General features: G+C 36.9%; 2 protein-coding genes across 3 annotated transcripts in view; one reads left to right on the forward strand and one right to left on the reverse strand.

The window, feature by feature from the left end:
- The window catches only part of JAZF1 (JAZF zinc finger 1), a 144,215-nt gene extending 139,777 nt beyond the window's left edge, over positions 1-4,438 (forward strand). The window contains exons 4-5 of the mRNA XM_039341999.1: positions 2,801-2,970; positions 4,140-4,438. Of these exons, the coding sequence (XP_039197933.1) occupies positions 2,801-2,970; positions 4,140-4,316 (347 nt within the window). The 3' untranslated portion in view covers positions 4,317-4,438. The remainder of the gene's footprint in view (positions 1-2,800; positions 2,971-4,139) is intronic.
- A 9,662-nt stretch (positions 4,439-14,100) lies between these two features.
- The window catches only part of TAX1BP1 (Tax1 binding protein 1), a 53,168-nt gene continuing 40,592 nt past the window's right edge, over positions 14,101-26,676 (reverse strand). The window contains exons 12-18 of one of the 2 annotated variants that reach the window (XM_039342000.1): positions 25,483-25,601; positions 24,709-24,834; positions 23,079-23,150; positions 21,639-21,819; positions 21,277-21,425; positions 16,746-16,831; positions 14,101-15,221 (exon numbers count right to left, since the gene is read on the reverse strand). In XM_039342000.1, the coding sequence (XP_039197934.1) occupies positions 15,020-15,221; positions 16,746-16,831; positions 21,277-21,425; positions 21,639-21,819; positions 23,079-23,150; positions 24,709-24,834; positions 25,483-25,601 (935 nt within the window). In that variant the 3' untranslated portion in view covers positions 14,101-15,019. The remainder of the gene's footprint in view (positions 15,222-16,745; positions 16,832-21,276; positions 21,426-21,638; positions 21,820-23,078; positions 23,151-24,708; positions 24,835-25,482; positions 25,602-26,676) is intronic. The other variant, XM_039342001.1, reaches the window with a different exon arrangement.

Below are 26,676 nucleotides of genomic sequence, written 5' to 3' on the forward strand. Positions count from 1 at the left end.
GGAAACACCAGAAAGCAAAAAATGACTAACAGCTGAAGAAAAGGGAAATGAATCTGAAAATTACAGGCCAATAACTTGCCTGCTGACAACATACAAATCACTTACAGGCATTATTGCAAATGAAATGTATGGATATCTGGAAAACAAGGATTTGCTGCCAATAGAACAGAAAGGGTGCTGAAAAAAATTCAAGAGGAAGCAAAGACCAATTAATGATTGACAAACTGATTTTGAAGAATTCAGAGAAAAGACAAACAAATTGATTGATTATAAAAAAGCATTTGATTTTGCTCCACCCAACTGGATTGAGAAATGCTTAGACATTTTTGAAATTAGCAGCAATGATAATTGATAATAAAGAGTTAATAAAAAATAATCAGTTTCATATGATTTTTATGCAATGAAATTCCTTTAAAACATAATTAGTTGTGGTCCAGTATTTTTGAAAAAATGATTGTGATTACTAATAGTACAAAGTAAAACCCTGCTTGAAAGTCTATAGAGAATGCACATTGTAAGACTAGGAGCAGTTTGTTATTATTAAACCATATAAAATATCAATCACATTGGTTGATATTTTAGAGAATGTTGAGTCTGACTTGATAGTTTGATGTTAATTTTGTTCCTCTTCAATTATTGTAAAGAAAGCAAAGCAAAACAAAAAAAGTAAAGGCCAAACATATATATCTTGGCAAAAACATTCTCTTTTGGCATGCCACAAACATGCACTTTTTCTTCAGCAAGTAAAATTAACCAGCTGATTTCAACATGCCTAACAACAATAATCTATTGCCTGCCATTGCTGAAAATATCTGCAATGTATTTAATAAAAATATTCAATTAAAACACTTCACCAAAGAAAGAAAGAAAAAAGAGCCCCACAAAAGCTTTATGCAACCTGGAAATCTGTCAATGGACCTCAGCCACAGAGCAGATGAATATGTAACTCAGCTTTCCCCAACTTTGTTTTCCAGCCCTTTAGATGTTGGGGTTACTAGAATTCCTACACAAGTCTGGAAGGCTGTTTTGGTAAACATAGTTTTCCTGACTTTTGTAAACATTAAGCTTGAGTTGGAGAAGCTTGTAACTTTAGTTATCCCACTTTATTCCTATTCAGCTGGGATATTTATGCTGGTCTATAACAAATAAAGATTTGATAAAGATCAGATGGTTATGTAAAAAAAAAATCCATTGCTTAAATGAAAGAATATTGTGAATAATGAAATATGGCTAACAAAGCTCAACTTTCCATGCTTGTGTAAACAGGAAGAAAACTATTAATTCCTTAGATGCCTTTATGTACACAAATCCTAAAGAGATATGACTAATTTAACAGTTTAATCTTTTGAAATAATAGCTGTGAATATTGTTAAAGCTTAATGAATGTCTTAGAATATACTGTATCTGACAAGATTCTAAGTAATGAGCATTACAAAATATTCCGGACTGAAAGTATCCTGACAAACAGAATTTTGCTAGTGATGGCATGCCTTCCTCTACATTATCTTTTGTAACTTGGTCCTAAATATATTCCTAGGATGCATTTCGAAATATGACTTTTTGACTGATAAAGTCTTCACTGGCAAAAGCATGCACAGAAGACCCGGTATGGACATACTGATTGGGATTTATAGGCATGAAGTCTAAAACATTTTAAAGAAACCAATTTGCCTCTTAGTTCATCTGACTTCAATTGCCAATTAATAGGCTTCACCAGGGAAACCCAAGTTCACATTTCACTTTGACCAGTCTTCACTTCATACTATTGGATTACAAGGAGTTATATTCTTAGCCAAATCTACTTCACAGGATTGTTTTTAAAAGAGATCTCAATGTAAGTTGTTGAAATCCAAACATGTAACAACTCCGTGGTCTGCCAGTGGTAATTATAAATTCAGAATCTGAATTCTTGGTTGGCAGATTTGTCAGCTATAGTTATTAGAGAGATGGTGGAAATAAGGAAGGTTTGCATGTGTGATTAGTTTCTGGAGGTCAAGTGTTAGCTGTCATTAGTTTCGCAACCTTTGTTACATACCCAATTTGATTTAGAATAACAGGTGAACCCTGTTAAAAGAAACATACATGAAATAGTACTGTTTTTAGATTGTTAATAATAATATTTGCAAGAAAAGATAAGAATCATTTTGCAGAAAGATGGAAGATGGGTCTTTAAACCAGACGTTTAAATTAATGGTTTCACAGAAACATAGTTCTGCTTCCACTTCATTAGTGCTTTTTGTCTGCTTTGTATGTCTATTGAATACATAGCTTGATGTCAGCATACAGGATAGAACAGAAGAGATCCCAAGGGTGATGATTTGGACCTACTCATTTGTGCCTTGAATAAGAACTTGGGTTGATTTGTTTGATGATCCACTTGAAAATTTCAAAAATGTCAATACTTTTTCTATCCAGCATCTGCAAAGTCCAACTTTTACTTTAAGAGAATGTCATTGCTTGCATTGTTCTGATCTTCACAGATATAGATATATCACTGCATTTGGATACCTTTTCCAAAGCCTGCTGCTTTACCAAAGGCTAGTCTACAATATATTTTTGATTGTTTTGTTTCTTTACTGTTGATAGTTGATCCTAAAAGATAGAAGCCATTTACACTTTAGTATCTTCACTGTCAATTCTAAGGCTGGTTGTTTTAGTTTGGTTACCTTATTTAATTTTCATTCCATTTTTACTGTTCTTTTTGACATTTATTATTAGAGCTTAGCTTACAGATCCTTTGCCTTTTCAGTTACCAGAGTATGTTTTAGTTTATCTGTATTCTTGCTTTATAACTTCTTAGGTAGTGAATATGATGAAGAAGAAGTAGATTATGAAGATTCAGATAGTGATGAGTCCTGGACCACAGAAAGTGCTATCAGTTCTGAAGCTATTCTAAGTTCTATGTGTATGAATGGAGGAGATGAGAAACCTTTTGCCTGTCCTGTTCCTGGGTGTAAAAAGCGATATAAGGTAAGTGTGTTGTTTATGATATGAAAAACTGTTCTTTCCAAAGTAGACGCTGTGCAATTTTATAGATTTTATCATGATCTATATTTATTTAGAAATTTGTAAGATTACCGTATATGCTGGCGTATAAGACGACTTCTGCAAGTGCTAAACTCGGCGCCAAAGATGGGGGTCGTCTTATACACCGAGTCGTCTTATACGCCGGAAATACTGGTAGTTTCCGGCGTATAAGACGACGTTCTAGGAATGCGGCTTGGCGACAAAGACTGGGGTCGTCTTATACGCCGGGTCGCCTTGTACGCCGGCATATACGGTACTCAATTCTAAAATAACTCTGGGGATCATATAGTAAAAAGAGTAAACAAATGTTGAAAAAAACAACAATTAAAGAACAATCATTTACTTAGGACTTGCCTAACCTAAGATCTGAGAACAAAATCAATTTTGGAGGCCTTTTTAAACATGGCCAAAGTGGAAACAAACATATCTCAGGAAGAATAAGTTCTAGAAGGTAAGCACTATGAGGAAAAAGGCACACAGGTCCCCATGAATTTATGAACAAAACCTAAAGTCTTCCCAGTTTGTTTGATTGTGCAGCCTGACAGAAAATACGGAAGAGCAATGTTCTTATATGTGATCAGGTCCTGTGCTCTGAATATATTCTGTATAAAAGCCCTAAGATTTGTTTTCTACAATCTAACACTTTTCAGATTTGTCAGACATTCCTATTAGAGATGGTGGAAGTATTTTATTGCAAGGCGGCTTACAAATGGCTGGACCACTTGAAAAGTGATTCCAAGTTATACACAAAATGCTGAAAGGCTGTTAGAATAAGGGAAAGGGTTTTGGATCTTATAAAGATTGATGCAGTTTCTGCATGATTATATGGGTAGGATATTATATGTTCTGCTATAGGCAACTGTCACTCTGGTCTTCCCAAGAGATAGGATAAAAAGCTTACAATGAAGCTATCAGGATTAGAAGAAAAGTGAACCGTTAAAGCTCTAGCTAAGACATCCTGTTTCAAGCTGTCCTGTGATTAGACTTTTAGTAAATCCCTGGTAAAATATATTCTTTAAATGGCTTCTTAAGATACTTTGCTTTGAAAATTAAACAGCCTGACAATATTTCTAGCATCACTACAAAAGCCTTTGTTTTCAATCCCGTCATAGAATGTGAATGGTATAAAGTATCATGCCAAGAATGGCCACAGGACACAGATCCGTGTGCGGAAACCCTTCAAATGCCGCTGTGGAAAGAGTTACAAGACAGCTCAGGGTCTGCGGCACCACACAATCAACTTCCACCCACCAGTGTCTGCTGAGATTATCAGGAAGATGCAGCAATAAGATGCTGGTCAAAAATGTGCCAAGGAATCCTCACCAGCAGTTGCTGATTTTGAAGACAGCCACCTTCTCTTGGGAAGCATTGAGCAACCCTTTAAAGAAGAAATTAAAATGCATGCTTTACATTTTTTCCCCCTGTAATTTTGGAATGACGTATCTTTGTAGAGTTAATGATTTTGTACATTTGCACATGTAATCATCATGCCCATATACATTACTTTAATATAAAGGTGCTAAAAGCTACAGATTTTTTTAAAGTATTTTTCCGTCCCCACCCCCACCCCCAAAGGTGAATTAGGGAACGTTGTATATTTAGCTGTTCCACAGTATTAAATAAGGACGGGGGAGGAAAACATGGCACTAGGATAACTTCCAAGATTGTAATGTGTTTGAAGAAATTCAACACATCAGTTCCTATGTGCTTGCAAAAACCAAAAGAATTATTCCCTATTATCCACCTGGTTAATATGCCTTATGTAACAGAGATATCTGTAGGATAGCAAGGTTATAGGTATTGGAATTATAAATAAGAGAACATTTAACATATTCGAAGAATATTTTCATACTCAAATAACATACATAAAAGGTGTGCTTGCTGTATTTTATATTATCTTGCAAATCCTTTTAGTCTTCTGAAATGCTGAAATTTTTGCAGTGAATTAGTAGATCACTCTATCATTAAAATTCCTACTTCTATCTGTACAAAACTTATGTATTTAATGTTAACAATCCACTCAAGTTTCTGAGGTCTATCTTTTCCTGATCCTGCTATTGGCCTCTGCTATCTATTACTAGCAGATACTTGGAAATGAAGTGCAAATTTTCTGAGATAAATTAATCTTCATCTTAGATGGAGTCCCTAAAGCACTTTGTAGTTCTTCGTTGCCAACAAAATTAAATGTTTTATGTTGCCAATTCTTGCAACTATCATTGTTGCAAATAAAAAAGAGGCATATTGTTAAGAGGTACAGTATTTATGTTAAGGGAGTTTTTCATTGTACCTTTGGATTTTGCATGTGTGTGTACAGGTAAGACTTCAACTTACAACCACAATTTAGCCCAAACTTTTTGTTGCAAAGCAAGAGAACTGAAGTGAGGTTTGCCCCGTTTTACAATCTGGCTTGCTACAGTTAAGTCAGTCACTGCAGTTATTAAATTAGTAACATGATTGTTAAATGAACCTGACTTCCCCATTGACTTTGCTTGTCAGGTCACCAAAGGTGATCACATGACCCCAGGACACTGCAACCATCACAAATGCATACCAGTTGCCAAGTATCCAACTTTTGATCATGTGACTATGGGGATGTTGAAACGGTTGTGTGAAAACCAGTCATAAGTAAATTTTTTCAGTGCCATTATAACTTTGAATGATCACTGGATGGTTATAAGTCAAGGACTACATGTAATATGTATGTAATATGTTATATATGTGTATGTGTAAATGTGTGTGTGTGTGTGTATGTGTGTATGTATATATATATATATATATATATATATATTCACGATTAAAAAGGTTAAAAATGTGAACCCTAGGGATATTCATAATAAAATATAAAAATGAACACTAGGGTAATAAAAACTAAAGAAGTTTTTAATGGGTTAAAACTATAAAAGTTTTAAAAAGCGCCAAGCTTTCGCCGTCACCTGCCGGCATCCTCAGGGCTGGCGTGCCAGAGAATGAGAAGGTCTTTTTATAGGCGTGCCGAGGTTTGCACTCGGCTCCTTGATCTTGTTATGGGGCCTGATTGGTTCAGCCGTGTGTAGTTGGCCTGCGCTTTTTTTCTCTTCTTAGTTGTATTTTTATCCTCGTCCGTCTCCAGTTCTCCCAACCTCAGATTAGCTGAATGGCAATTCCAGTTATTTCGGTTGCTTTCATGTTCCGATCTCCCCTCAGGCTTGGGTGGTGGTGGACGTTCCAAGTTCCTTTCTCTGCCCCGTTCTGTCCGGTTGCTACTTTTAGAGTCCCATATATTTCCGGTCTCAATGCTTTCGGTTTTAATATGTTTATCATCCTGGTAATCCCGTAAATTGTTACGAGTCTGGTATAGCGTGGGGGGGTATTCCGCATGGTGGAGGGGTCGTCTCTTGTTCGTTGTCATGCCCAGCTGTCTCGCATGTGTCTTACTCCGAGTGCTCAATCCTGGGAAAGGGCAGCACGGCGTATCTCAACTAATTATTGCAAGCTGGCGTTCCTCCACCGCTGTATCAAGGAGAACCTAACACCAAACTTGTTAAGAAGAAAACCAACGGTAGACTCCTTGGAATGCTGGCAGGCCGCCCGTCAATTCCAACGACGCACACTATATGCGTTAATTAATGACCAACACAGAAGAATAGGCAATTTAAAGAGAGACATCCAAGGCTATCGAGACTCCTGTAATACAGAATTAAACCATCAGCATTTCAATATGCTAAACCAGCATATTCGGCAAGTCATGGCCCGGACGACTCAACACATGACAAGAACATTCCTTAAAAGGCTGAATTCATTACGTGAGTCTTGTAATAACAATTTACCTGGGGTGGTGCACAACCTATCTTCAAGGGTGTTAAGCCAGCCACAGTTATCCCTACTGCAACGAGATGCAGGACACAACCTTAATGATGCGGATACACTGGACTTTGTGGCGGCATTAGAGCCCGCCCTACACCATACTGGGATAGGAGAGGAAACCAAGAATGTAATCAGGCAACAGGTCACGAGCCTAATTATGAGCCACAGACACCAACAAGTTTTATCGGCAGAGGAAAGGGTGGCTTTAAGCCAACTTAGAAAAGATGACACCATTGTCATCCTCCCAGCCGATAAGGGGAGGGCAACTGTCGTTTTAGACAAAGAGGCATACGTAAGAAAGGCATTGGATTTACTCCAAGACGGTGCTGCCTATAGAGTGGTTAGTAAAGATCCCTCCACCACTTTGAGAAACCGTACTAACAAGCTCCTTGATGACCTCAAACGTAAGGGGAGGATGGGGGAAGAAGAAGTGCTGAGAAGGATCCGTCCTGGTGACTCAGCACTCGCTAGATTCTATGGCTTACCTAAGATACATAAGCCCAATGTCCCCCTCCGCCCCATCGTAGCATTTAGGGGTACCCCATCTCTGAACTTGCCAAGTGGCTGAGCGTTCGCATCGGCCACTTGGCAAGTAACAGCGACACCACCGTAAGATCGGCAGAAGAATTCCTCAATAGAATAAAAACCCTGAAGGTAGAAGAGGATGAGCTCATGGTCTCCTTTGACGTAGTTTCTTTATTTACGTCCATCCCGCAGAAACTTGTGGTTGAGGTCCTAAGAGACCGGCTTAACCAAGGAGACCATGGGCAACACCAGGACTCCCTTCAAACGGAGGACTTGGTAAAGCTCATGGAAATATGTCTTAACACCTACTTCACCTTCCAGGGGGTTATATATGAGCAAATTAAAGGAACACCTATGGGGTCGCCGATCTCTAGTGTGGTTGCAGAGATGGTACTCCAGCAGCTGGAACACATAGCGATGGCCCAATACCAACCAAAATTTTGGGCCCGCTATGTGGACGATACGTTTGCGGTCATTAAGAAAAGACACAAAACTGAATTTATGGGCATCCTGAATTCGGTATACCCGGACATCCAATTCACCATGGAGGAAGAAGATCAGGGCAGTCTAGCATTTTTGGATGTACTAGTGCAGCGCCAGGTGGATGGATGTCTAGCTACCAGGGTATACCGAAAACCAACGTGTACAGAGAGGATTCTCCACTTTAGGAGTAATCACCCGATGGCCCATAAAGCCAGTTGTGTCAGGACGCTATTCAAACGAGTGGAGACACACTGCAGCACCGTCAAAGCCAAAAAAGAAGAGAGAAACCACCTCTTCCGAACATGTAGAGGCAACGGCTACCCGGTTAAAATCATTAATCAGTTCAGGAGACCACCTGGACTCCGGAGTAACCCTGCATCTCAAGAATCCGTGCCTCAAGCCACCACACGTATTGCCCTCCCCTATATCCATAATGTATCGGAAGCCACAGCTAGGATCCTGGCACCACACAAAATACAGGTGGCCCATAGACCCAACCAAACACTGCGAGCGGCCATAATGCGCCCTAAGGACCCGCTCCCCAGCACCGAAAGATCAGCAGCCGTCTATAGGATTGACTGTACGGACTGCCAATGTAATTATACTGGGGAGACTGCTAAACGCATTAAGACCAGGGTCCATGAGCACGAATTAGCAGTGAGAAGGAGAGACTGTCACTCCCAAATATGGGCCCATATGGTGGATCTAGGCCATAAGTTTAACTTTAGTGACGTCAGTGTATTGGCAAATGATAACACCAAAGGGGGCCGCCTTCTTAGAGAGGCATGGCTCTCAGACAGTAAGTCTATTAATAGGCACATTGACCTATGCCCATCCTATTTAGCCTTAAGATCATGGAGTGCCAATAATCGGCGGCAACACCCCCGACGGCTTGATAACAATCTGGGTAGCACCCGCACCGCCCAACGAACCAGGTGCAATTCGAAAGAAAGGAAGCAAACGCGAGGCACCTTGACCATCCCCGCGGGACTGCCGCAATCCCAGAAGATCAGGGGAGGGACAAGAACCAAGGTCCGGACCCCCGGCTACAAAGAGGAGATGAGGGAAGATACGGCAGGTGGAAATGCGGAGGAATCACCAAACGCAATGGCCTGCCCACACACCAAAAGAAACATCGCAGCTGGTCGGGAAAGGAGGAGAAAACCTCCCCATGTAGCTGGAACGATCAGCTCCTATGAGGACAAACCATGGGAGGTGGTTGATGATGAACCCCTACATACCGTTGGAGAGGAGGAAGGAAAGTCGGAGAGCGGCAGGGGGCGAGAGATCGAGCTGTCATACCCCCTACCTGACGATCCTGAGGACTCCCATAGAACATACGCGAGCGCTTCCAACAAGGTAAAAAAGGGGAGAACTAAGGAAGAACACGGTAACCAGGAGGGACGCGCCCCGATGACTATGCACACACCCCCAGGATTGAGCACTCGGAGTAAGACACGTGCGAGACAGCTGGGCATGACAACGAACAAGAGACGACCCCTCCACCATGCGGAATACCCCCCCACGCTATACCAGACTCGTAACAATTTACGGGATTACCAGGATGATAAACATATTAAAACCGAAAGCATTGAGACCGGAAATATATGGGACTCTAAAAGTAGCAACCGGACAGAACGGGGCGGAGAAAGGAACTTGGAACGTCCACCACCACCCAAGCCTGAGGGGAGATCGGAACATGAAAGCAACCGAAATAACTGGAATTGCCATTCAGCTAATCTGAGGTTGGGAGAACTGGAGACGGACGAGGATAAAAATACAACTAAGAAGAGAAAAAAAGCGCAGGCCAACTACACACGGCTGAACCAATCAGGCCCCATAACAAGATCAAGGAGCCGAGTGCAAACCTCGGCACGCCTATAAAAAGACCTTCTCATTCTCTGGCACGCCAGCCCTGAGGATGCCGGCAGGTGACGGCGAAAGCTTGGCGCTTTTTAAAACTTTTATAGTTTTAACCCATTAAAAACTTCTTTAGTTTTTATTACCCTAGTGTTCATTTTTATATTTTATTATATATATATATATATATATATATATATATATATATATATATATATATATATATATAAAAACATACATACATATACACATATATACATACATAGTGTGTGTGCGTGTACACCCACAAAAAAAAACAAAATTGTTTGTGTGGATTCTACAGGTTAGCATTACATTTATGAACTGTGAGACATCATGAGCCTTACTGAAATGAAGCACTTTTTTGATGCAGGTAATTCCAAGGTAAGACTTCTAACACAGAGTTCCATAGGTCTAAACCATACCTGAATGCTTCATTTATTTGATGCTCTCCTGCCTTCGGCATTCTCTTGTTTAAAGAAATAGTTAAGATTAACAGTTTTAGTATGCAAAAGCTAAGTTAATACTAACTTGGGAGTTTGTCTCCCGCATGAGACTATGTTAAGTTTTTCAGATAATCCTTTTCTGTGTATTTTGTATTTATATATAAATGACATGGGAAATACAAGTCTCTTTTCTTTTAGATTAGAATACTGATAAACACTGAGTGGACAAAGATTCTTCACTAAAAGATTTTTTCCAACTAAGATCTCTCATAATGAGGGTTTAAGAAGATAAGCTTCTTTTAGACAAGTTACCCTACATCCACCTTCAGAAAAGTCAATGTACTAGCATCACTAATAGTTTGATGTTAACAGATATCCTAATATAACAATCTGTTGCTATACTTAAAGCTTTATATCAATCTAATATTTTGACTTCATTTAATTGTTCTCTCAGTGAAAAGTACTGAGTAACTTAACCATTAAATAATGTTGCATGTCAATTCTTTCCACTATTACAATCCATTACTATCTACATAGTCATTGTGGCAGTATTAAACAGACGGAAATGGAACTATTTTGTTATACTGTGTATAGTGAATGTATTGTACTGTGTCTGTGAAAATGTGCTTTAAATTATATTTTCTTATATTTTGCTGGGGATAAGGGTCATTAAGTTTGGAAGTCACACAAAGTTTGTTTTAGAACTGAGCACCATAAAATGTATTGAAATTTCTTTCCATAAAAGCTGCTTACAAATGTTAATCAAATCATTTAATAAATTGCCTCTGACCCAAAAGAAAATTGAATATTGTTTCATTATCTTTGATTACTTTGCACTGTAAAGATGTTATACATTACCAAGTCACACAATAAAGTGTTCTCAGTTTACTTAAAAAATACTCAGAAAATGGTGAGTAGGAAATAAATAGAATATAACACATGTGAATTTTTATCATAATAAATATACTATGCAAATAGGGAGTTTATAATTTATAAATATAACAAGATTCTATTGGATTGAGATTGAATACCGCTCTCATCAATAGAAGAGTTCATTCTCAACTGAAGACAATTTTTTGGGAAAACTTGGAAAAAACAGTTTCAAGGTAATATTTTAAGAGATTATATATTCACCGTCTGTTCATGATTACTATATAGTAAAGTGTATTTTAAAACCTTTCAAAGGCAATAGATTTCCTTGCCACTAAAACCAGAGTGATCTATGGTTTGTTTCTTTCTTTCTTTCTTTCTTTCTTTCTTTCTTTCTTTCTTTTTCTTTTCTTTTCTTTTCTTTCTCTGTCAATTTTGCTTCAAAATGACTCTGGGCAGTTTACAGCATTAAAAGCATTAAAACCATAAAAGATAAATATTGCTAACAATAAAAATTACAATTGCATTGTAAAATAGAATTATAGTTAAATGGATGTGCAGGAGGGGGAGGTGAGTTTACCTCTTAATTCATTAACCACCACCAGTGTAATGCTCCCCTGATGGGGCTCCAAGACATTTGGCAGGTCTTCAGAACCTTAGAGAAAGGAACCAATCTCAAATGAAGGAATAAAATGTTCCAAACAGAAGCCCACAGCAAAGAGTGCCCTTCTCCTGAACACCAACAGCCATAATTCCTTGACTGACAACACCTGCAGCATGCTTCCTCTTGGTGCAGATGGGAAGGGCCAATCCTAGTGGGGTGAGATGGTTCCTCAAATAACATGGACCCATACCATGCAAGGCTTTAAAGGTAATAACAACACTTTAAATTACACTCAGAAGCAAACTGGCAGCTTGTGCAGCTTATAGAGCAATGGTGTAATATGGGCTGCCCCAGGGGCCCAAGAACTGTGCACGTTACCACACTCAGCAACAGTTGAAGCTTCTGAATGCTTTTCAAAAGTAGCTCCATGTAGAATGTATTGCAGTAGTCCAGACATAAGATGACCTGGGCTTGAATGACTAGGCAGACTCCCACTCCAGAAAAGGCAGTGGTGGGATTCAAATATGTGAACAACTGGTTCTGTGTGTGGATGCTGCTTCTGGAAGTCCGTCCTGGGCCTGGGCAACAAAAAATTAGCTACCAGTTCTGCCAAAGTGGTGTAAACCAGCTGAATCCCACCAAGGAAAGGCCACAACTGGGGTATAAACTGAAATTGTGCAAAGGCTTGCCTAGTCATGACTGCCAGCTACTCTTTGAGTAGGAGTCTTGACTCCAGGAGAACTCCCAAGTTGCAGATTGGGTCTGTCTATGGTAGTGCAACTCCATTCAGAACTATGTTAAAATTCCGTATCTTGAAACTCCATGCACTCAAAGCCATTTGATCTTGCCAGGGTTCAGTGAAAGCCGATTGCTTCCCATCCAGGCTCCCACAGCATTGTAATAGCATCACTTGGATCACCGTGGAAATATAACATATTGATGATCCTAAACCGGCAAATGATCTCATCCAGCAACTTCAGGTAGATGTTAAAAATAAATGGGGAGAGTACTGAGCTATGCAGCATGCACAAAGAAGTGGCCATGGGCTGGACTTCTCTAGCAACATTAATTGGGACTGGCTTTGGAAGAAAAAGCCAAATCAGTGCAAAACTGTGCCATCCAGCCCCAAACACTAGAGCTAACTTAAAAAGATACCATGGTTGATGGTACCAAAGTCTGCTATGAGATTACAGAGAGCAAAGATGGTTGCATTGCCTTTATCTTACTGTTGCCAGAGATCAAGTGCAACCAATGACATTTCTGTCATAACTGGGCCCGAATCCTCACCAGAAGGGGTCCAGATAATCTGTTTCATTCAAGACCATATGAAGCTGCCAAGCAACCACATTTCCTACCACCTTCTCTAATAAGGGAAGTTAGGAAACTAGACAAAAGCTGTCCAGATAGATGGGATCAAGTGATGGTTTTTTTAAGGAGAGTACGAACCAGGGCCTCCTTAAAAGATTCTGGTAATATGCCCTCCTGCAATGAGAAATTTATCACTGCTTGAATCCATGTGCTAGTCCTAGAGGTTTTTACCAACTAGGTGGGTCAAGGATCTAATTCAGGGGTCGGCAACCATAAACACTCAAAGAGTCACTTGGACCCATTTCCCACAGAAAACATTGGGAGCTGTAAAACTTGTGGAACCAAATCAGTTCCATCAGTCACCAGGATGAATCAGGCTTCCCTACAAAGAGGGTGGCATAAGAGAATCTCACGGACACCAGGGTGTAATCTAACCATGAGAAGGATGGTGTTACATTCCCCCAGCAGATCATTTTGCCATTGTTCCAACAAGAAAATCATATCTGGTGAATGACCACTGTCTTAAGTCAGTCCCAAGATTATCTGAGATAGGCTTGTGGCTGCTGTGGAAGCCATGAACTCCTCTGCTTCTTCTGAAGTCACACCCAGGGATGGCAAGTTGAAGTCCTCCAAAATTATAAGTCTGGGGAGCTTTATCGACAATCCCAAGATGGCCTCCAGCAACTTAAGCAAGGAAGCTGATGCAGTACCAGCATTCTCAACTGATCCAAGAAATAAAGTCTTATAACAAGAGACTTGGAAAGCAAGGCCTGTGAAAGCCAAGAGACTCTGCCACCCCACTTCCTCTATGCTGGGGCCTCAGCTGATGCCAAACCTTAAATCTGGCTAAGCACATCTCCAATAATAGCCAATTAGAGCAAAATCAGTCAACAAATATGAATATTCTCACAATTATCTACCCTGAATCCCCAAAGTGGGACAGAAGAAAAAGATGGAAGCCCTATAACTCATAATTATTATGGAAGATAATGTAAAAAAAAAAAACCTCTCAGAAAAACTATTAGTAGGGAAGAAATGTGTCAGTACTTAAGAATAACCAAAATCTATGATATTATCTGGTAAAAAAATTGACTATGAAAAGATATCCAAATACAATTAAGTGAAAGGCAATTTTATTCTATTAAAGGGTGATAGTGGCAATTTTTTCATCTGCAATAGCTTACAAAACATTTCCTAGTAGACTCAAGCAAGATTTGATACAGGTTTGAAAAATATAAGGAGATTAAATAAAATCAAACACTATTTATCTTTTCCTTTAATTTGGCTATCATAAAACATGAAACGTTAATGTTTTTATCCAAAAAGATCAAATTATTTAAGATTTTTGCAACTCTTAAAAATATAGTGGTTTAAATATATACATTCAACAAATGTATGGGGGAAATATGCTAAACATAGAATACTAAAAATATTGATGGTATGAACACAGCTTTGAATGTCTATTGAAGGACTTTAAACATTAAAAATTTACCAAATAACAAAAAGGTCATAATTTTATTACACATTTATTAATAGCTGTAAATGCAGTAATTTTCATAGTTTTAGTAATATATTGGACATTTTAAAACTGGGATAATAATGATAATGGTGAATAGTATTGTAAGGCTTTTCTGCAAAACATTTAATCACAACACAACTATATTTTTGCAACAGATGAAAAACCCATGTTGCAGAAAGATATACATAAAATTATTGAAAAACATCATTTTATTAAGAAATGAGCTTTAATATGTTAGAACAAGCAAAAGGAAAACTGTTATCCCATCACAGGTTGAATTCTGGAGACAAGTTTGCAAATTTTCTATGTGTTTATGAACTGTTAGTCAAGGAATAAATACTGACAGATACAACATATTTTGCTATATGCTAGATTGAGGAATAGGCCAAAGATTTATTCTAATCAACTGCAACGCTGGTCACTAATTTTTTTAAGCTTACATCATTCATGAAGCATTCTCTTGTCTGACATACCTTAATCAACCTTCACCTGTTATAATGCATAATGATACCCCATCTAATCGAAATTTAAAACATTATGATCAAAGTGTTTTTGAACATGGTTTTCAAAAGTTTGCTGGTCATAATCAGGAGGAAACTGTTCACAGCACATTGGACACACCTTCCAGTGACTTTCAACATGCTCTTCAAACTTGGTTTGATCATAGTTAGGAGGAAACATCACTTCACAGAGTGGACATTTCTTGATTTGCACAAAACTTGGAATAAAAAGAGAAAGAATTGAAGATAACAGTGACACTGAGACCAGTATTTAATCTCCAACGGTATTATCTTTGTTATTGCTATTATCTAAGTGGACGGACATAACCAGCAATAGTAATAGTACTTAAGACTTATTTAGCACTCCACAGTGCTTTACAGCAATCTCTCAGTGGTTTACAAATGTCAGCATATTGCCCTCAACAATCTGGATCCTCATGTTACTGACTTCAGAAGGATGGAAGGCCGAGTTAACCTTGAGCAGGTCAGGGTTGAACTCCTGCTCTGGGCAGAATCAGCCTGCAATACTGCACCACCGTGGCTAACCTGTGTTTTCATGTAATTGGACATAAAGGGGTTTTCTATTTAATCAAAGTACCTGTTCCTAGTATTTATCGTCTCTGTAGCATAATCTTCCCTAACCTCAGAGCCCTCCAGATAGACTTCAACTGCCATATTTCTCATGAAGGGTGAGCATTACTAAGAACATGGGAAATAGTATCTGGAAAAGTAAGCAGGTTAGGGAAGGCTAGTAAATTTTGTCATGAACCAATATCCTTCAAGTATTCTCATATACCAGACATCCTAATCAACAGTCATATGGTATAGATGTTGTAATCTAAAAGCTTTTCAGGGTAGTATTATGCTATTCCTTTACCTGCCATGAAGAAAGTTTAGGAAGTTAATTAAAGTCTAATTAATTAATCGTTTATTTAACTGAGAATTCTCTCAAAATAGAAAGCTGCAAACTTTCGCTCATCTTTAAACAATATAGTTTTCAATCACTGATTAGACTGAAGCCTTCATATAAGCTATATTTAAATTTTTTGAAAGTACTGATATTATTCAGGCCACTTATATTTATGAGCATGATAAGAATGAGGAAGCATGAAATGAAAACAATAGAGGAATACTAAAGTGAAATTTATTTTCTATAAAGAATAATAAATAGATATTACTTTAAGAACAGAGATGTAGGGACAATACAGAAAATTATATTCAAAGGAGGGGGGCTGATGACTCAGCAATTAAAGATGCTGAGCTTAACAGCTGGAAAGTCCCGTCCAGGTTCAAGATCCAAGCACCGAGCAATGGGGTGAGCTCTCATTACTTGCCACAGTTCCTGCCCATATAGCAGTTCGAGAGATTACAAATGTGAGTAGATAAATAGGTACCACTTTGGTAGAAAGGCAAAAGTGTTCCGTGTGTCTCGGCATGTAGTCATGCTGGCCATATAACAATGGAAAATGTCTTAAAGCTGGCTCTCTCAACTAAGAAAGGGAGATGAGCATCGCTCTTAGAGTTGAAAACAACTGGACAAGGGAATCATTTATTTTTCAAACTGTAAAAATTAAAATTCAACTCTTAGAATTCAAGACCTGAGCTTTAAGCTCCTCCAGTGAAATTTCACTCATTTTTGTCTACAGTGAATGATTACACTATCACATAAAGTATAACAGTGAGAGCTCGCAAGAAATGTCTTATGTTAATTTGAAAACACAGGTTTGGCATTAGTATCTTACCTGGAATCAAAACAAAAACCTGCACTACGTTCATGTAAGTGCAGATCTGAGGGATCTGGAACTGAAGGTGCACTTGCTTCATCATCCTACAAAGAAAGTATTTCATTTTATTGAATGTATTTTGCTCACAAAATTGTTTTCTACTTATATTCACAAGCCAAAAAATACCCATTAGATATATGTGTGTGAAATGGCATTTATCTTGATTCATATTGTTGAAGCTATATTATTTTCTTTGCTGAGGCAAAGAGCCACAAAATGTATTTGTGTTGCCTTGAAACTTTTCCTTGCCTCATCCCTGTCACTTGCAAATGCAGAAGAGCAAAAATCTCTTAAAGGACCTGCTGAAGATGTAACCTGTACATTTTCTTGCAATACCATTAAATGCTGCTGGAAGCTATTATGGGAGTCAGTCGCAAAACCATCCCTTCTCTTTTAATAATGATGAGAAGACCCTGCATTGCAAGAGACCATTTCAATAGAAAGACTAATACTTAATATTTGATTATAGAATTTAACACAAATGCCTAGAGCAGTGGTTCTCAACCTTTCTAATGCCGTGACCCCATAATACAGTTCCCCATGTTGTGGTGACCCCCAAGTGGGTGTGGCCACCAATAAGAGGGAGTAGGACAGCTAGGGAAAAGGGAAAAAAATGGCGGACAGCGTGGTTTGGCGACCCCCGTGAAATGGTCATTCGACCCCAAATGGGGTCCCGACCCACAGGTTGAGAACCACTGGCCTAGAGACTACAATCCTGCACAGCCCTTCAAAGTAAAATGCAATTCATTATAATACAAAGCAAGCCTTCATTTTATGAACAGCTATATTAAACAAGGCTTTTGCTAAAAGAACATATGAAAGAAATAAAAAAATATGGAGAAGTTAATTATTTATAAAGTTTATTTCCAACAGCAAAATTCGAGAATGCCACTATTATAAATCAATGCAATTTGCAATGATACAGTTTGCCATCATCCTCAGTGAGAGCTATTGCCCAAACTATTTAATTCTGATAATTCCCCTCTTCAATTTTGTCACTGATAATCATGCTAGCAGCATTAACGGCACACAAGCAGACAGAAGTAGAGTTGATTAGCATGGCTAGTCCAGCAGTGACTATTGGGGATTACAGTTTATTCCAAATAATTTCACATTTCAGAAATTTATCCTGAATGTAAATATATCCAGCAATACCAAATGGGCACACATATCCAAGCTGCATTCCAATTGTCAGTGATTAGACACATTCAAATTGGTATCATTCTGAAATATTTTATGGTATGATTTTCAGATAATGAAGATGATCTAATGTATTCATGAACTAATAAATCAAAACTCCCTACAACTCCAACTAGCATCATAAATGGTGATGAATATTGGAAATTACAATTCAACAGCATCTGAAAAGCTATTGTTTTACAAACATTCATTTAACAAAAAAGATACTCTATGGCAGCAAATTTATACATGCTATCAACTATTCATCTATTACAACAGGTCATTCCTTCTGTTTTATTAAAAAGTTTATAATTGTAGCCATATTTAGGTCCATGTAAGAAAGGTATATGGGTTCACCTAATTTATTATTTATCTCTGCTTGAAAATGCCCTTCAAATTACTAAGTAGTTGGCAACACATGGTCAAAGCATGTCACATAAAAATACAATTAGGATTAGGAATAAAATTATTTCATGGTCAACATAACAAAAGTCAGTATTATACTAAAGCATTCCTTTTTTTCTATTAAGGAAATTAATGAACAGCTTTATTTGATATTTTTAACACTTCTACCAGGTGTTATACACATAAAGAAGGCTTTTTGCTTATTTTAAAGGAATATTACTTAATCAGCCAGTTAATTCCTTTTTCTATTGACAAATCAAAAACCCACATTATAATATGTTAAAACTTCTATTTGACATAAGACAAGAACCATTTCTGAGAAGACATACACTTGCCCAAAGTTAGCTCTCATTTGAGCACATTAGGATCCTTCTGTCTCATTACAAAAACTAAGCTGTGTCAGCAAATGAGCACAAGACTTAAGCTCTGTTCCTCTTGGGTTTGCAAAAGGGTAAAGCACGTAGATTAGAAAGAACAGCCTCCTAATTAAACTGCAGCAGGCATCTAGAGAGCAGACCTGTCACCACACAGTAGTGTCTATGCCAAGAACGGTCACATTAAATATTCAAAATGTGAAATAGGTACATTAAATTCACATTCAAGATGCTAAATAGACCACAAAAGTTCTGGGAGTTTCCATAATTATTCTCAGTAATGGACTCAGAGGGCAAAAGGCAAGAAGAAGAGATAACATTTTCTTCATTTTTAGTACTGAGCACCAATTCTAAAATTGTGCTGTCTGAACACTTATCAGTTTCTCAAAGGTTAATAGCAATTAAATGTGGCAAACTGGACTAAAGAGCAACAGGTCACAATACCACAATATTTGCCACAGTTTAAAATGGATAGGGTCTCTTATACACAATTACTTAAATGGGATGGTCAAAATTGGCAGTTAAAATCTTTGGAAGATTTAGTACATGAAAATATTACCTATTCATGGTTTCAATATAGACAAATAGTGGATAGATGGAAGATGGATAGCAATTTAGGCTTGCTTAGAGAAGATGAGAATCTCTTTAAACAAGTAAAAGATCAAAGGCGAACCCATATAAAGAGAATTTACGGGGTGCTAGTGGAACTGGATTCAGAATCAGAATTAATTAAAGATTGTATGATTAAATGGGCACAAAATTTTGGTGAACCAGTTCTATTGGACACCTGGGAAATTATCTGGGTGAGAAATGTTAAATTTATGCAAGCCCAGAACTTAAGGGAGAATTTTTATAAAATGTTTTATAGATGGCACCTTGATCCACAAAAAAATGTCTCTTATGTATCCTGACTTACAGCCTAAATGTTGGAGATGTGGTTGCCTGGATGCCACTTATTATCATATTTGGTGGTCGTGTAAAAATATAAAGCTTTTTGGATTAAGATATGGTGGAATATTCAAAGAATTTTTAGAAAGAGGGTAAAATTTACTCCACAATTGTTTTTGTTAGGTATTGTTACTGATTGTGATGCCAAGGAGGTTATATTGATGTTAAATTTGATTACAGCCACAAGGCTGTTAGTAGGGCAATACTGGAAGAAGGAATCTTTGCCTACCTTGCAAGAGTGGTTTTTTAAAGTTTCTTATCTGGCGGAAATGGCAAAGATTTCGGCTTTTTTAAAGGAGCAATCACAAGAGAAATTTTTTGCCGTATGGGAAAAATGGATAAATTTCATACATTACAAATTGGCTATAAAAAAATACCATTTAGCTTTTTCATAACTTGTATTTAAATTTGAAATTTTATAGATTGTATTCTTTCTTTCTTTTCTTTTCCTTTATTTCTTTTTTTCTTTCTTTTCTAAGTATTTTTTTAATGTTTATGTTTTTATTGTTATATATATTTTATTGTTAATTACCTTATAAGTTGATTAATTTTTTTTAGAATTTTTTAAATTTTAATTAAGCCTATATCCAGCTCTGGGAAGCTCGGGGATGGAGGGGGGTGGTTTGGGAGGGTTTGGGGGAGGGTTGTTTTATTTTTTGTTGTTGTTGTTTTTGTTTTTTGTAAAACTTTTAAAAAATTTTCAATAATAATAAAAAAAAATATTTGCCACAGTAAAGGACTTCTTAAAAATAATTCTTACTCAAGGGTTTCTTAAAGACTACAAAATAATAATTATCTATTTTACAGCATTATCACATTTTATATGACCTAGCAACTGTTTTCATGTGAAATAGGCATTAGGAATTAATATGTTCTAATTATTAATGTACATAAAATGTAAATAAAATGTAAAGAATGCTTAAAATGTTTAGTACTGTTCTATTAAAATAAAAGATTTATGTTTATGTATTTTAAGTTTGTTTTAGTGTATGGTGTATGGTGAAAAATAATAAAATTTAAAGTGCCCACTAGAAATTAATATGTTTGTGTTAGTGTTAATTTTCTTTATTCTGAAATACTGAAATAAAATCCGGATCTGAATTTTGGTCATATGTGGTGAACATGTGTTAAATGTTTAACATTTATTAACTGTTACTCTGTCAAAAACACTTCTCTTGATATACAAATACCATTACATCCTTTTGAATTCAAAATATATATTTCTGTACAGTATTCCAGTTAGAATAATTTTTAACATAAGCAGCCCAGGCCAACTAGTTTAAAAATTTCCAATTTTGGAACTGCGTGTGGAAATTAATGCTTTGGCTATGTTTCTGATCACTTTAATCATTGAAAGAGCATAGTCATTAACAGCGCTGACTGGCAAAGATAAAACCAATTTTGATACCTTTGAATAAATATGCAACTGATTTACACATTCATAAATAAATGCCACTGACATTCATGAACCTCTAAAGCTGGAGATTATGTCCACCTCATTTAAACTGAAAACTCTGATAGAGAAATATTCAGATAAGTGTGGGTGGGAGATGGGAGACATAACTTAAATATAAGAAACTTACTTTATTATCCTCAAGATCTTCTAAATCATCAGGGCGACTAAAATTACGAGCAGGCTGACTGCATACCACATTATCTTCGAAGTCCCAAGAGGCTGTTCTCATGGGTGGCCTTTGGATATCATCAGGATAAAAAGCATCATCTGCTCCATCTGAAATCATAAATTAGGAGTGAACACTAGATTATATACAATGAAGCCTTTTCTGAGAGTCCTATTCCAAAAGACCTTTATCTTTAGTTATTTTTTTTTAAAATAGCCACTTTTATTAATTACAAATTAATTAAATTGCTTTGAGAACACAGTGATATACTACCAATGGAATTTTCCTAGTACAACTAATTGACAAAAACTGAATCCTCAAACCTCTAGTTTCCTGGTTTGTGTAGGGATTTCCATAGTGCAGAAGTGGTACACTAGGTGCTATAGCAGGAATCTGCCCATTATCTTCTGAATTAAAATCTGGATTGAGAAAATGTAGGGCCTGCTGAGAAATCTGTCCTTCCTTGATCCTTTCTGTTTGATTTTCTGGTCTCCTTCCAGGTTTCTAAAGAGTGGTTGAAAAATAATGCTATGATACAAAGAACAGATCAGTCTTTTAAGGATGCATCATTTAGCATTCTCTTTTTCCATTATCGATAAAGATATTTTTAAAATCTTCATATTTGCCTCTATGAGGTACTATAAATGTCTAGCTTGATATCTCTTGTTTTTTTCCTGTCCTTTAAATAATCTGAATTATGTTATACCAAAGAATATAACATAACTAAAAAGTAATAAAACTTAATTTATGTAAAATTTCTGACACAGTAGTTTAATATTGAATGTTTTAATCCTTAAAACTTTCTGAACTAAAACTTAAACAAATTCTTTTGGTTTTATCTAAAATGATTTGGAAACAATTTCTAAATTTGATAAAATAAAATATTTTCTAAAACTAACATAGCTGTTATATTATAACATATCTTATATTTTAATTCTTGCACCCTGAAAAAATACAAATCCATTCAGAAATGATACACTCACATGTCTTGAGGCTGTGGGAAGGAGCTGCTTAATGGTTGGTATGGTAATGATATGGCAGGAAACTATGCAAATTATTTTAATTTTTTGTACAGAAACAATCTGTTGCTACCCTAAAATCCTCATCATTATCATAATGGCTGGGATACTCTAGTTAACATACACATTTCCAAGTTCCTTTGGTTATTCATACAAACCTCCTGCCCTGTGTTCTTGTAAGCTTTATAAACAAGGTATCCCACCATTTAAAGCTTCCATGATACAGTCATACCAGGTACTCATTGTTAATTGGTTCTGGGAGATGCAATGAATACTAAAAGCGACAAGTACCAAAGGACCTACCACATGACCCTTTTCCTGCTCAGGTAGGGTCTGTCTGTCCCTTTCCCTATGTCAGCGACTTCCTGTCCACCCTCTGCGACTGTCCCCTCTTCCTTTTGCAGTGACTTTCCCAGCATGACCGACTTCCTGACCTTTCTCCATGACCATCCCTTTTCCTATTGCACCGTGCTGAGTACCAAATAAGCAATAAGTACCAGAACAACATTTTCACATCAAAATGTGTCAAGTACCAAATTTGACGAGTTTTGAAGCAGTCGACTACTGAGGTTCCACTGTACTATGTAATAAACGCATATTTAATTACATCCCAAGGTAATTTTTTTTTCTAACTACTACAGTATTCATATTTTGGCTCTAATGCAGATATTTGTACTGAAACAGTTCCAAGTGCCACATGACAGAATATATATTATCAGTAGTTCACTGATGTTAAATCAGTACCTTCTCGTTGCTGATGGCTTCTAGATGAGATGTTAATTCATCTATCTCTCTGTCTTTTTCAGCCAACTGCATCTATTTAAAACACAAATTAAAATAAATAATGTTAGTGACTGTAAAACAGTTCTCCAGATATATTTTCAGTGTCAGATACTTATTATAAAGAACCTGTAATAGTGCCATAATATATAATATATGCTCTTCATGTGGGTGTTGGAAATATCACATCATTATTTACTTGTTCTACCAGTTCTTTATATTGACTGTACTTGGCTTTCATATTTTTGACTTCTTGAGTTTTTAAGGGTTCTGCCAATTTCCAAAACTTTCTTAAGTATTAAGGCAAAGCAACACAATTGCAGTTCATAAATGGGAAATCAGACTTCAGACCGTAACCTTTAAGCTGGCCTTTGCTGTCATTTGTAAAAAATAAAAAGCTGATTTAGCATGTATTTTGCTAATATGCATCTTTTATAAAGTAATATGTAACACTAGCCTTTGAAGTACCACATTGGGATGAGGACATGAAGAATATGAGGAAATGGGATGAGGGCAAAACAAAAAATTCACAGATGCTAATATAGCTATTTTTTATATGACAAAAATAGAATCATAGCAATGTAATTTTAGGGCTATACTAAAGACTGTTCTCTCCTACAATACTTACTTTTCTTTCCTTACAAAACAGAACTTCTGCAGTCACTTCTGGTGTGAAAAACAATGAGCACTTTTCAAGTTAGGCTGCATATTGATAAAAACAATTGTCTTCATTGGTAATAAATGATGTGCTGAAACTCATGTTCAGAAAAGCTAGCTCTCTGTCATATTAGTTCCCAAGCCAGAAAAATAAATCATTCTGTAGCACTGAAGACAGTAGATAAACGAAAGAGATGACATGTTCACTGATTTTCTATCACAGAAATTTGGCCTCAATAATAGCAATAGAAATAGCCCTTAGACTTATATGCCGCTTCACAGTGATTTACAGCCCTCTCTAAGGGGTTTACAGAGTCAGCATATTGCCCCCAACAATCTGGATCCTCATTTTACCAACCTCGGAAGAATGGAAGACTGAGTCAACCTTGAGCCAGTGAGACTCGAACTGCCAAACTGCTGGCAGCTGGGAGTCAGCAGAAATAGCCTGCAGTCCTGCATTCTAACCACTGAGCCACCATTCTATAAAGTGATTATATAAAGTGAGTTCAGGCAGTCTTTAATTCATAACCACAATAAGAATTGGAACTTCCATTGTTAAGCAACACAGTTGTTAAGTGAATCACATGGTTAAGTGAATTCAGCTCCCCGTATTGACTTTGCTTGCTGGGAGTCCAGTGGGAAAGTTGCAAATGGCAATCATGTGATTCCAGGAACCTGCAACTATCATAAATACATGCTGGCTACATTACCCAAATTTTCATTAAGTGATGACGGAAGTTCAAGGATTAGTCATAATTCACTTTTTTCAGCACCATCATAATTTAGAGTAGTCATTAAACAAACGGTCGTAAGTCAAGGACTACCTGTACACATTTCTGTTAATCACTAACTCTAATTTCCATCTGCAAAATGAATATTTTAATTAGAAAATTGTATAAACATATAAAATAATTGTTCAAGTAAAGGTTATGCTTACTAAATACTGGTCTTTCACCGCAGCTAGTTGCTGCTTCACGCTCTCACTAATTTTCACTTGCTCCTTCCATTTCAGTTCCAATTTGGCCAGTTCATCGGCATACATTGTACAATTCAATTTCTCATCCTATAGAAAAATTATAAATCATCAAGGTTTGACAACCCCACAGATTATTTTGGCCAGGCTTTTTTTAAACTGGGCATCCAAAAATTAATTTGCTCATTCACTCCCTATTCATATATAATTTGTCATTTTAGCTAAAGAATTAGAACAATGAAACACACTTCAAAGTGTTTAGTAGTTTTTACAAGAATTTGCAATTCTTTTTCCGGCAAGTAGTTTTCATTTTGGGTATTGGATCACTGCAAATACACTCCATAAAGTTTTGCAACTATCAAGTGCACCCTATATCCAGAAATAGAAATCAATTACCCGTAATTTCAATAAGCAGTGTACTCAGCTATGAAATATTATCAAGTGCTAGTAAAATCAAAGAAAACTATAAGCAAATCATCTTTAGAATAGTATTTGATACTATTTCCTCGCTGAAAGAATAGATGTTGTAACTAACTAGTTAAATATATTTTGCTATCTATAGCCCAGGTCTCATTTCCCATTGACACTTAAATGAATTATAAAAAGATATTAAATTACAGAAACTTTTCAAATACATCAAGCCAATGTGGAAGTAAACATACTAAAAACACTGAGTTTTTCTAGGATGACTCCCTAATTCTGTTTTATTCTATTGCTAGTTTCTTTTGTTTTACTTACTGACAGCATCGGCTTGCATTTCATAAATTTCACTGTTCTGTTAGAAATTTCCTTATTCTTTTCATGATCTTGCTCCTTTTCTGAAAACTCCAAAACTGTATCAGATGAAATGATGCTAACTGCATATATTGAAGAAAAATATAATTTTGAATGAACAGTTCTAATTAAAATGAAATCTGTTTACATTCTGATGACAACATATTCAAGGGTACCAGAGATTTTATATTTACTGATTTTTGGTAAAGTCTGCAAAAGCATATTTAAAGCTGAAGATATATCAGCATTTTTTGGAAGACTGACCTCTTCCCTTCCTCCCAGCCCTGACTGGAAAATTATTAGAACAGGTTGAATCAGAAGTTGGTAAGAGATAATCACCTCTTTTCCCATCAAAAGGAACAGGGAATAAGAACACTTGACCTTACAAAGCAGCTTTATTCTGCAAACAGGATAATTCCCCAACTCTATTCCCCATTCTTTTCTGGAAAGATAACTAAAATGGATGGCCTCCCCCTTACTTTGCCAAGTAAGACTGGCAAAGGAGAACTGTGAGGCGGAAAATAATAGGCAGTGTTTTCACTTGCCTTCTTTGTGACAACAACATTTTTAGTCATTACCAAAAACAAAAAAAGAGCAGTTCAGATCTGAAAAATAAAATGGCGATTCTTGCCAATTTTTGTTTTTTAAAAAATATGAGCAGTTTACGTTTGTCATCATTCTTCAAGGATAAAGATTGGATATCTGCAGCACAGATGCCAGGATCATTGGCAGACAGATCTCAAAGAGAATGAGGCAGAAGATCCAGTACTGAGTTCTGAACAATCCAGTACTGATGCTATAGCACCAATCACAGTCAACGGCGGGAAAACCCCCTAAACTTGCTAGATTCTGTCCTATCTGGTGCCCAGTTCTCTTGATTCTCCAAAAGAGCAGAGGACTCAATCATGGCTGAAAGAGTGCTGCCGGCATTCTACCAGGTATAATTGGAGCCAGAGTTCCTAAGAAGATGGAAATAGTCCACCACTATTTCACCTCATGTTCCTAAGATCTGGTTTTGTAGCAGCACAGATAGAGAGGGCTGAACTGTCGTCATTTCCCAACTATAGCGAATGATTTGGTAATCTTTTAAAAAAAAAGAACCAGAGAAAAAGGCAACCAGAGGAGTTTAGATGAAGACTTGCAAACCACAGCTAAGTA

This window comes from Crotalus tigris, unplaced genomic scaffold, assembly GCF_016545835.1.
Source record: "Crotalus tigris isolate CLP2741 ecotype Arizona unplaced genomic scaffold, ASM1654583v1 scf7180000017774.6281472, whole genome shotgun sequence".
Taxonomy (NCBI): domain Eukaryota; kingdom Metazoa; phylum Chordata; class Lepidosauria; order Squamata; family Viperidae; genus Crotalus; species Crotalus tigris.